At 36.6% G+C, this 12588-nt stretch overlaps 2 protein-coding genes across 2 annotated transcripts in view; both read right to left on the reverse strand.

Moving 5' to 3' along the window:
- Positions 1–3821: 3821 nt before the first annotated feature.
- Positions 3822–4514, reverse strand: HELRODRAFT_170022 (hypothetical protein; the record flags this gene model as incomplete). Its single annotated transcript, XM_009015852.1, has 2 exons — positions 3822–3927; positions 4288–4514. 2 exons carry the CDS (start codon positions 4512–4514, stop codon positions 3822–3824), a joined length of 333 nt encoding a protein of 110 aa, XP_009014100.1.
- A 3407-nt stretch (positions 4515–7921) lies between these two features.
- Positions 7922–12588, reverse strand: part of HELRODRAFT_170023 (hypothetical protein) — a gene marked incomplete at both ends in the record, with an annotated part of 7730 nt that continues 3063 nt past the window's right edge. The window contains 5 exons of the mRNA XM_009015853.1: positions 7922–9262; positions 9404–9602; positions 10506–10606; positions 10799–10906; positions 11681–12042. Coding sequence (XP_009014101.1) covers positions 7922–9262; positions 9404–9602; positions 10506–10606; positions 10799–10906; positions 11681–12042 — 2111 coding nt within the window. The remainder of the gene's footprint in view (positions 9263–9403; positions 9603–10505; positions 10607–10798; positions 10907–11680; positions 12043–12588) is intronic.

Below are 12588 nucleotides of genomic sequence, written 5' to 3' on the forward strand. Positions count from 1 at the left end.
TGTTTTTGTGTTTCAGCTGCTTCTCCTAATGTTTCTTGCCGTTCTTGTCCTTCTATCTTTTACCTCCTCCATCTCTGCTGTTCATTTGTCGGCTGCATTTCTGAAGTTTGTATGCAATTTATGCGCTCCAGTTTGCACTTGAATGAATGGCCGAATAGGCATGTATTTTATTGCATGCACTGTGTATACGCAGGCACACACACACACACAAACAAACACACACACACACACACACACATAGGCACACACATAACACACACGCATCATACACATACAGACACGCACGCGCACACGCACACACACACACACACATATATATATATATATATACATATATATATATATATATACATATATATATATATATATATATATATATATATATATATATAGTGTGTGCGTTATTAAGTTTTGTTAAATTATGCATGCGTGTATGGGCCCTCGTGCATAATAGATGTAGAAAAGTTGAACATTTTTTAGGAAGTGTATGCGTGGAAGTGTTGAAGTGCGTTATTTAGGGATGGTTTTTGTTTTTGTTCGTGCGGCGACTGTTGCAGTTATTATCTGCATCGCATCTCCGCCACATCCCCCCTTGAGTGTTGCTGACGATGACGCCCACAGGCATGGAGGGACTCTTCTTCTAATCATCATTCCTGCTCGAACGAAACTGTCCGTACTGAATTAGTTAATAAGTTTAGTGCAATGAGGTTTAGTTTGTTTTTTCAAGACGAACATTGGATACTCTTTAACTGTTTCAAATTTAATCAACTTAAGACTTGTTGTTATTTATTTGAAACGAAGGTTGACAGATGACTGTTGTGGAGATAGTTGCATTGTAATGTTAAATGTAAGGTTCATTGTATTTCATATTTGTCATTCCCACTAGAAACAACACTGCACTGGCTGGCATTTTACTAACATCAACAAAACAGAAATACCTGTGAAACCGTAGTGCTAAAATTAAAATAATGATTTATAGAAGCAAAAATAATTTGCCGCTAGGTGCAGGGATGCTGATGAACTGCAGATGAAAATGACGAAATAATCAAGAACCCTATCTAGCCAGTTAGACAATGAACTGACTATTCATTCGTTCGTTCGTTCGTTCGTTCATTCATTCATTCATTCATTCATTCATTCATTCATTCATAAATTTATTGCTAAACCAACCATGAATGTTGTTTCAAAAGAGAAAGGACAGTAGAACATTTGAATCATTTAAACAGAAAGTTCGTAACGATGAACATGCAAAATAAACGTTGGTTCGGAGAAGTTAATTTAAACGAATGTTTGCGAGATGACAGACAGCAGACAGACAGGCAGGTAGGAATGAGGCAAATTAAAAGTCAAATCTTTTTTTGAAAAGTGAAATATTAAACCACGCACTCTCAACTAAGCACGCTTAAACGTATTTTAAACATCAACAGCTGCTGAAACAACAAACTAGACTCTAATAACATCAATAAATTAATTACATTATCGAATAGTAACATCTCGCAAAATAACATCAACAAATTATATACATTAACAAAAAGTAACATCAACAAAAACAACCCAAAAACAGCAACTTTAGTAATATCATTAACAACATCAACAACAACAAATGTAATAACAACAACATCGAACGGAAGAATGTTTACATCTTTTCAGCAAAAATCAATTTTGTTGAACGCTATTGTTGTTAAAATGCTTTCAACTAATCCTTTTATTAAAAATGTTGTTTGAATGTTGTTAAAAAGTTGAATGTTGTTTGAATGTTGAAGGTTGTGTGAATGTTGAACGTTGCTTGAATGTTGAATGTTGTTAAAAAGTTGAATGTTGTTGAAATGTTAGATGTTGTTTGAATGTTGGATGTAGTGTAAATGTTGAATGTTGTTTGAATGTTGAAGGTTTTATGAATGTTGAACGCTGTTGAAATGTTGGATGTTGTTTGAATGTCAAATGTTGTAAGAATGTTGTTGGAAAGTTGATAGTTGTTTTTCACCAAACAATTAGCATCAACTTTTATGATATTTCAATGCTGAATATTCAACATTGCAAGAACTGTTTGTGTTGCTTACTGTTTGCAGAGCGCGCGTGCAACAGTCCACTAAACTCTCACCCGTCAACTACGATTCATATTAAACTTGCGTTTTGTACCAAGGAACGCTTTGCAATCAATTTATTTGACATTTTAACAGATGCAAAAAGCGTACTTTTGTTGTTTATTCAATAAAAAAATTTTCCATAATTTGTTGTGACCATTTTTAATTTTCATGATGAACTGATTCTTCCTTCAGGAGTCTCAAAAGATGCAATGCCAGTTAAAATTGCACGCTGCAAACGTTGTGACATCGACGCCATATTACGTAAACACAGACACACTTTCACACGTACATTGACGTACACACGCACACACACACACGCACACATTGAAGTACACACACGCACATACACAAAAACACATTTGCATGTCAACAGAGCAAGGCGTTTGATAGCATTCAAACCAGAAGGGCCCAGAATCACATGGCGATACACGAAATCTCTACTTTCTAAACTATATGCTGGCTACATAAATGTCAGTTGAAAGGTTTAACAACAATCACACCAACACCAACATAGCACTGTTTTGACACATTCATCTGGCACTCAAATCACCACAAGCTCTTCAGATTGTCATAATGGGCTTAACAAGAGAACCACTAAGTACAATCTCGTACAATCTCGCCGGTACAATCTCGTTAGCCAGCCAGCCAGCCAGCGTTCGTTCAGTCAGCGCATAATGTTATTAAGATTAGATTTTTTCTCAGTTTCTGCCACTTTCCTCCTTCCACCTTCCGACGCTCCTCCATCTTAAATATCATGATATCATCATCATCAAACCAGCCAGTATCAACAGCAATAAGTGATATACTCATTAAAAACACGCACTCCTTGCTATCATTACCTAACCATCACTGAATTACGAAAGTTTGCCTTGAACCTTATCATGACAACCATCACCAGCCACACATTAACATCATCGTTAAACTAATCACCATTGTCACTTATCGCAATCACTATCACCATCAATATCACATTTTTCCATCATTGAGTTCATTACTTGTTCATCTTCTTCATGTTCCTCTTCACGTTCATCATCATCGTGTTCATCGCCATGTTCATCACCATGATCCTCATCGTCAAGTTCATCCTCATGTTCATCACCGTTATGTTCATCATCTTCATGTTCACCATCACATCACTCCAGATAACATCTCCATCCATCACGCACAACACAAAATTTTCATATTTCCAATAATTACCATTGTCATCTCAGTAGCACTGTATCTGTCGTTATCTTTTAATAACTTTGTATCATTCGGCTACTTAGTAATTCCACTGCTGTTACGTCTAACTGTCGCTACTACTACTACTACTAGTATTACTATTACTGCTACTGCTACTACTACTACTACTACTACTACTACTACTACTACTACTACTACTACTACTACTACTACTACTACTACTATTGCTACTACTACTACTACAACTACTACTACTAATACTACTACTACTACTACTGATACTACTATTACTAACTCTACTAACTGTCGTTACTACTACTACTACTACTGCTGCTGCTGCTGCTGCTACTACTACTACTACTACCCCTACTTTTGTTATTGCCACTACTAAAAACTACTACCATTTTCGGATTTGTTTTGTATTTTTACAACTAGAATTACTATTACTGCAAATTAGAGTGCACGTTTGGAAGCCAGTGTATGTGGCGTAGAGGAAGAGAGAGAGAGAGAGAATGAGAGAGAGAGAGAAAGTGAAGGGAGTGGAGAGAGTATTCATGTCATTTGGTGGATTTCTGCAGGGAAGAGAGCACCTGATAATACATCATGTGCTTCTTTCCGTGCCATCAGCAACTCATTGGTGAGTTCATGTTGGGCTTTGCTGTTGTTGTTGTTATATTGTTGTTGTTGCTGTTATGTTGTTGTTGTTGTTGTTTTGATTACATTGGTGTGTTGTTGTTTCTATGAGATTTTGTAATTGAGATTATTGAAAGGTCTCAGTGTTAAGTTGTTAACGTTTAAATTGTTACTGTTAACTATTCATTAACTACATATTTGTGTTTATAATGTGGCATAATTTTGTGTTGTTCAGATTTACAAGTCCTTTTATAACTCGTCCATTCCACATTTTACAGCATCATTGTGAAATTCGTGAAGGTACCGGCGTTGAAATATAAATTAAAATTACGCTGAAGATTAGCGAATGATAAAAAAGGCCTGCTTTTTCTTCTAAGTTTCTTACTTTCGACTCAACGAACAGCAGCTAATTCCATTGTTTATATGCTCCGCGCACACATTATTAAAACAACAAATACAATGAAGCAATTGTAAGTTTCGATGTTTCATGTGAGCTAGTTGGGATGTAATGTCATGTGATGGGATGTGGTTTGTTTTGATGTGATGTGTTGTGATGTAGTTTAATGTGATGTGATACTGCATAGTCTGATAGGATAGGGCAAGATATGTCATTACGCGATGTCATTTGATATGTCTTTCAAACCAGATGTACAAAAATGAATGCCAAAAGTAATGATGATTCGGAGAAATTTGATTTGTTGTTGCGATGCATTGCGTTCGTATTTTAAACATTTTAAAACGATGAAATAAATTGCATCGTGTTGTATGTAGTTCTATGTGATAAAAAATTAAAAATAGAATCAGTACTCAGAGAAAGAGAGAGAGAAAAGAGAGAGGGGAGAAAAAAAAAACGGAAAAGAGAAAAAAAAAAGTGAGAGAGGTTCTTAGCTTATATCGTTTAATTGAATGGGAAATGGAAGTTCAACTTTAAATTTGTTTTCAATTTTTACTTAGTTCAATTAAAAATAAAATTTATAAAATTATTTTAAATGAAATTTATCATAAAGATGTTTAATTATTTAAAGATATCATCCGATGAGAATCGGTGTGTGATGTCAGTTGGACTCTGGGAAGAGACTTTCGAATATGTGCCCATGTTTGCCAACCAACGTTTGGTCCCTGAGACAATTTGACAGCCATTGTAACATGTCATGGAATAAAAAATTATTTACAAATGAATGAAGCAAGAAAATTTTTATCTGTCAGTGCGGACATTAAAGTCACGTGGTTTATGATGTATGTCATGCAAGATAACAAATTAAAGTGTCTTTTCATCATCTTCTTTCTCTTCTTTTTCATCGTCATCATCATCATCAACGACACCCAACCATAATTCAACTAATAATAAAAACTTAGAGACCTCTGAATGAAATCTTAATGATGGTTCAGCGGATTTAGATAGAGCTATTGCCCCCCCCCCCCCGTCATTAACAGTCCAACAATCATTTTTCTGTAAAAGTTTTTAAATTCTGCCAGTTTTGATTACTTTTGATACATAAAAACACAGTTTTGAATAGCATAATTTACAAAAATTTGTGCGATAAGCCAAAAGGTCGCCAAATACAAAATTTAAGCGCCGATACGGAAACTTTTAGTTTTGGCCCCGTCAAATTTGGTCTCGGTTTAAGATGTGTGGGCCCGTCCTTGATGACGCTAGAAACTGAATATGAACAAATAAAAAGCAAATTAAACACAACAACAAAAAACCACACCAACTCAACAACTGCAGCAGAAAACGTTCAAATTATTTTGTATCCTATTGTTTTAACTTTCATTTCCAACCAGTTATTTGAAAGAAATTAGATAGATAAAGCTTAAACAATTTTGTCACTCCGTGTACATGGCGTGATGTTTATTCAAGTAAGATTTTTTTTGTTTTTCACTATTATAATAAACAAATATTTGTGCATTTTTGAAACTTTTGCAAGCAAGTAAAAGTGGCAACAAAAAATATTTTTCATCAGATGTCGCCTTAAAACAGCACGTCCACTTCAAAAATAATAACAGCCAGCACTTCAAAATGAAAAAAATTTGCATGACTTTCAAAGCACGAAATTATGAAGGAAGGATCAGCAGTTAAATGGCCAGCCCCGTCAATCCGTACAATCTGTTCGAATGACAAACAGACACAAAACAATTTCAAGAAGCTACAACAAAGCTACACAAACAAAAACTTTGTATTTGAGCTACCTCTTTCAAACAATCACACATTTTTCTCTCTCTCTCTCTCACATTTTTCTTTTTCTTTCACACACACACACACACACACACACACACACACACACACACACACACACGCTTTTCTTCTCACACACACACAAGCAAACGCTACACCAAACATGCGCTCACACACACATAGAACAAATCAATAAAATAAAAAAGATAATTAAATATGTTTCAATTAATGTTAATTATTACGATTGCATTATTATCCAACCAATCAGAATTCAATCACCTCAGATGCCCTGGTGATATCAAACGAGACGAAGACGATATTTCGAAAAGGAGAAACCGTTAAGTGGACTGATCGAGAATCTGAAAAAGAGATTTTGTCTGGAGTAAAACCTGGATTTTAAAAAAGGAGAGTTGCACACAGAAACATTTAAAATTTGGAATAATAGACGGATAGGAAAGATCAAGACTTTGCTCCAAAAAATTCTGGATAAAGTAGATGAAAAAATGGTCCCCAGCATCTTTAGAATCGGATAAAAGACCAAACCTGAATTAATCATTTCTAAAGATAGGATTTTCTTTTCAAAGTTACTATCAAATTACAAATGGGTGAGAAAAAAAAGAAAGAAAGAAGACGATGATGCTGGATTGCTGAGAGGACAAGAAAAATGCAGGATGTAGGATACTGAAGCGGAGCCACTCAACAGAGAAGCAAGTAAACGATGAAATACGGACGGTGCTTGCAAGCAAAAAGAACTTTATAAATATGTAAACATAACCGTCTACTTCATTATCGTCATCATAATTACCAATATTATAACCAAAAACGTCTTCGTAATTAAATTGCCATCGTCAACATCATCTCCAACCTCACTATTATCATCATCATTATATCTAGTATCACTATCATCATCATCTTGGTCACCATCATAATCAGCACTACCATCATCACCATAATCACTTTCATGACCACTACCATTATTTTCTTAATCACAACCACCTTCATCATCACCTCTTTTGTAATGAAGAGTTTGACCTGAACATTTGTGTTACTCTTATCAACTGGTGATGCATCGATAAATGTTCTTACTTTAATGACGTTCAAAGAAACGTTTTCGGTTCTTTGTTTTTTGTTATTTAATGCTTGTTACTTAAAAATTTTTTTTGTTCTTTGTTATTCAATGTTTCTTACTTATTATTCTTTGTTATTCAATGTTTGTTACTTATTGTTCTTTGTTTTGTAATGTTTGTAGTTTGTCCCGTTTAAACCGGAGTATCAAAATAATCTTTTTTATCTGCGACAACAACATCAACATCATCATCATCAACAACAACAACAACAACAACATCAACAACAACATCAACAACAACACCAACAACAACATCAACAAAAACATCAACAACAACACCAATAACAAAAACAAATAAACAAACAAAAAGCGATCACTAGCAATAGCAAAATTAAAAAATACATCAACCTTCGACAAACAGAAACAAACAACGACAAACAGCCACAAACATGCAAACAAAACACAGCAACAATCAATAATATAGAAATTAACAACAAGGAAAAAACAGCAAGGTAGAAACTCCATCACAACATGAACAACAATGACAACAGTTTTAGAAAACATTAATCAAACATGATATCTATGACAACGATCGACTCATATTAACAACAACAGCAAACAACAAACACAACAAACACAACAACAACAACCACAACAACAACAACCACAACAACAACAACAACAACCACAACAACAACCACAACAACAACAAACACAACAACAATCACAATAATATTATTTTTATTAATAAACAAAAACAATGAAAAGAACAAAGATTTATAAAAAAAAAAAACAACAGAAAAAACAAATGGCCTGACTCACGGATGTTTTGCACTTCCTGTTGCCAGTGTAGATGCCTTGATTTTTTTGCGCGCCACTCAAGCAGTTGTTCACATTCTCGACCACCTTCCTCCTCACATCAGATAACAGATAATAACATAGAGCTGAAAACAAATTGTTCTTTGCTTGGCTGCTACCTTCCAAGTTGCTGCTGACGTTGTTGTCGTTTTTGTTGTCGTTTTTGTTGTTGTTGTTGTTGTTTGTGTTGAAGTTGTTGACTTTGTTGTTACTGACTCCTTGAAACGAAGCGATGAGGATGGCATCTTTCTCAGAAATGCCAAAACTTTGAGCTAATTTTTGTTTTGGTTTTATTAGCAAAGCTGAAATAATTTTGTTGTAATTGACGTTGTTGACGACAGCATTTGATGCAGTTGCACCACCACCACCACCACCACCACTAAGTTCATTACCATCATGGACATTCTTTGCAGCACAGGTCAGCGGAATCTCCACTAGGGAGTTGAAGTGACCCTTGCGCAGGCATATCTGAACGATTTTTGATGACGATATTGTTGACGATGTTGAAGACGTTGTGTGTGCTGACGACGACGATGATGACGTCAGTGATGATGACGATGATGATGGTGAAGAGACAGGAACGGATGCATCGATTTGAGTTACTGAAGCACCAAATGAGCTGATATTTTTTAAAGAATTTTGAGATGACGTCGGCAGTAACGATGAGGATGATGGCAAATTCATAACGTAATATACATAACTATCGTGGTAGAAACCAGTCACGTGACTCATGACGTCACTTGGATAATGTCCATCCTTGTATTTAATTTTCGAATAACCGCCAACCGGATCTGAGTAGGAGAGGGAAAACTTCGATGCGTGGCTGTTGTTGTTGGACAGACTCAGACTGCTGAACGTTGGGGCCAGTAATCTCTTGGACGTTTTGTAGAAACCCGCTGTGTGCAAGACGTTCGTGTGTTCGTGCATGCCTGGCCCTATGAAGGCGATGTTGTATTGTTGTTGCTGCTGTTTCTGCTGCTGCGTTTGTTGTTGTTGTTGTAGCACCTGTTGTTGCATCTGCTGCTGTTGTTGTTGTTGTTGTCTTGATATATTAGGAAGTGACCAAGCCTCACAGATGAGTTGCTGATTAATTGGACAACACATAATTAACTCGTTCGTTTGCCGACTGATGAGCAATATCTTTTCGTGGTGGTCGTCCACACCCTCCATGTGATCGTCGTCGTCAGTGTTCATTTTGTTGTTGTGGTTGTTGTTGTTGTTGTTGTTGAGGTTTGTGCATGTTAGTTTATTTGTTGGGATCTGCAAAATTAAATGTTAAATGGGGTAATAGATAATGTTTTTACATAGAATAAGAAACACTCTATTAAATTTTCAATCTTTATCAAACATTCCTTTTGTTTTGTTGAAAAAATTGTTACAAATTATTTTCGCAATACCAACCTGTTTCACAATTCTTAGATTTGAGTCCAAGGCAAACAAACCATTTGTTGAAACCATGTAGAACCTTTTGAACTTCTCATCAAAGACAAATTTTTGCGGTAGAGTTGGTGGTCTAGTGACGTACGTCGTAACTTGATGTCGTTGCTGCTGTTGCTGACGAGAAAAACTTGGTTGCTGCAACTGCTGCTGCAACGGATGTCTTGATTGTTGTAGTTGTTGTTGTTGTTGAGAGTTGGCAACAAAGAGAATAATAAGAAAAACAACCAAAAAAATGGCGTGTGCTTGATTGATGAGGTGGACTCGGGATGTGAGGGCTCGCGAGGATAGCACCATGTTTGCTGATGTATTGTAGTCAGTTTTGTGGAGGAGGTGTGGATGGGTCCTTCTTGTGGTTCACGCTGCTGCTGCTTCTGCTGCTCCTGCTGTTTCTGCTGCTCCTGCTGCTTCTATGTTCCACTACCTTGCGTTAATTACTTGATTGTTTCCTAATAAGACATCCCCGCAATTATTTCTCCATTGTTGTTTGTATATAAGCTGATTGTCGGCTAACACGTTTCATTCACCATGCTCATCTTCATGTTCATCTCTTTTGTTTGAAAGTTGGTTCACTTGTGACTTTGTGCTGATGTGTGTGTGTCCTCAGCCTTTATTAGAGTTCTCTGTAGTAAATAAATTAATTTTAATTTTAAAAATGTGTTGAGTGCATTCCAGTTTATGAAGCACATATAATTTAGTTAGATATTTGATTTTTAATTCAAATGTTATCTTTTCAAGTAAAAAACATCTGCAATTAACATCATTTTTTTAAATTGTTCAATTTTTGTCGTTGAGCCAAATTTGGTTGCATAACAAGTTAGTTGGAAGAGCAAAAATTTAGGAAAACACACGAAATCATTTTGACAGCTTCACAGTTAGAAACATTTTTGCACAATCAAATGTTTTATCAGTGCTCTCAAGTAAACCTATTTTTTATCAATTAGATATGCATACTTTATGCGAGGTGTTGGTATTTCACGATGCAAACAGGAAAATGAAAGTGAAAGTAAAAGGTTCATGGAAAACCTGCCGAAAAATGGATGAATGGATTAAAAGATGGACTGACGTGGGAACGTGCAACTCATTGAAACGGCGCGATGGGGAAATGGTTAAGGTGCCTGGCATTGTTGACGCAGTGTCCAGGTTCGAATCTAACGAAATCCCCACCTACCACATACAAAAGTGTGCGGTGCGGTGCGGTGCGTTGATTCACATGTGTTTAATACACTGTGTGTCTGTTGCAATAATAATAATGCACCTCAGTCGCTCGCCACGCTTTATAAAATGACATTATTGTTATTATTATTATTATTAAAATGATTGAAAAAGATGTGAGACGCTGACAAGAAAGTTAAACACTTTTGATTGGGTTCTGATGTGGTGTGGTCTGAAGTGGTGTGGTGTGGTCTGAAGTGGTGTGGTGTGGTCTGAAGTGGTGTAGTGTGGTCTGAAGTGGTGTGGTGTGGTCTGAGGTGGTGTGGTGTGGTGTGGTGGTCCTGGGATAGATTGAAATGTAAGGCTGAAAATCGAAACTGACCAGAAATGAAAATACTGAACTAGGAGTGATATCTGAGAGAGGAAAGATTCAATTGAAAACACGAAAATCCTCCAGCGCAGGTGGAAAAATAAAAATAAATAAAATGAAAAAAAGTATAAAAGCAACGTGGCCGTCACAAATATTTGAAGCAGCAGCAGCAGCATCGATAGACTCACGCACTTATTGAAGACTGAAGAAACGAACTTCTAAACCATCGAAACACAAAATTCGGCAGGAAGTGGTAGAGAAAAAAAGGTTGGAAGAAGTAATTAGGAGAGAGCCAGCAATGCAGCGAGCGACTGCAGCGGCAAGTGGCCAGCCATAATTTGATTGACACATTGCTGACGTGCCGTAACAAAATGCGACGTGGGCAGGTTAGCAGGGCAGGCTGGCGTCGTCACACTCCAATGAACTGCAGCATTCAGATTGAAAGCATTCTAATCATTATCACCATCATTATCATCATTATCATCCTCATCATATCATTATCATCATCATCATATCTCCATCATCATTATCATCAACAACAACGTCCTTATCAACTTCATCATCAACATTATTATCTTCAACAACAACAAAACAGTCCTTTATAAAACGCTGTATAAAATGTTTCAAAGATAAATTTTTTGCACACATATACATTTGTGAAGACAGAAAAATAAGCAAGTGCACATGGACACACCTCCACTCTACTCCATACACACCTCCACTTCACCCCACACACACCTCCACTCTACTTCACACACACCTCCACTCCACCCCACACACACTTCCACTCTACTCCACACACACCTCCACTCCACTCCACACACCTTCACCCATTCCACACCAACACACTCATCATCAGCTCCTTGCACTTGCTCATGAGTCCTGGATAGAAACATTTTGAAGAATGAGACACTACATGAGACAAATGTATGTTTAAATCTATTCAAACTGCAAGCCCATGTCTGTGAGGCCATGGCGTTGGCGTTCTGAAGGTTAAACTTTGTTGACATGCACGTGCACACGTGTATCTTTAACACGCTGGCCACAACACTGTTGCGCTGTGCAACTAACTGTACACCTGCCGTACACCAGGCAAACGAATGTGACAATCAAGTGTTGATTCAACGACCATCTGTGCATGAAACCACATAACAGAACGTTCACAAACCCCACCATTTGCTGCTTATCAGCCATTCTATAACCCCGCACATAACTTTATATCAACATAATTCAAATTAAAATTGTAAATTTTTTCAAGTTTTCCGACCAAAAATCTTCCCAAAATTTACAACAGGAAACAAAGGTAAGATACAACATCAGGCATTTTTGTTAACTCAAAACGGAAGATCAAAATAAAAATCCAAGAATTAATAATTACAATGTGGTGTGATGACGAAGGAGTTTCACACATGGGAGTAGCGTGGGATGTGATGTGATGGTGGGGAATGTTATGATGGGTCGGGGTGACGGGTGCGTGTTAACACCATTTTTAGGGCTCACCGTCACCATCATCATCATCTGCGGTTGTCATCATTCAATTTAAAATTTTGGATTCAATTCATTTCTATTTTCGATGCATCGTCATTATCATCGTTATCATTATCGTGAATGTCATCATCTTCTT

Source organism: Helobdella robusta (assembly GCF_000326865.2).
Source record: "Helobdella robusta unplaced genomic scaffold HELROscaffold_17, whole genome shotgun sequence".
In the NCBI taxonomy this organism is placed as follows: Eukaryota; Metazoa; Annelida; class Clitellata; order Rhynchobdellida; family Glossiphoniidae; genus Helobdella; species Helobdella robusta.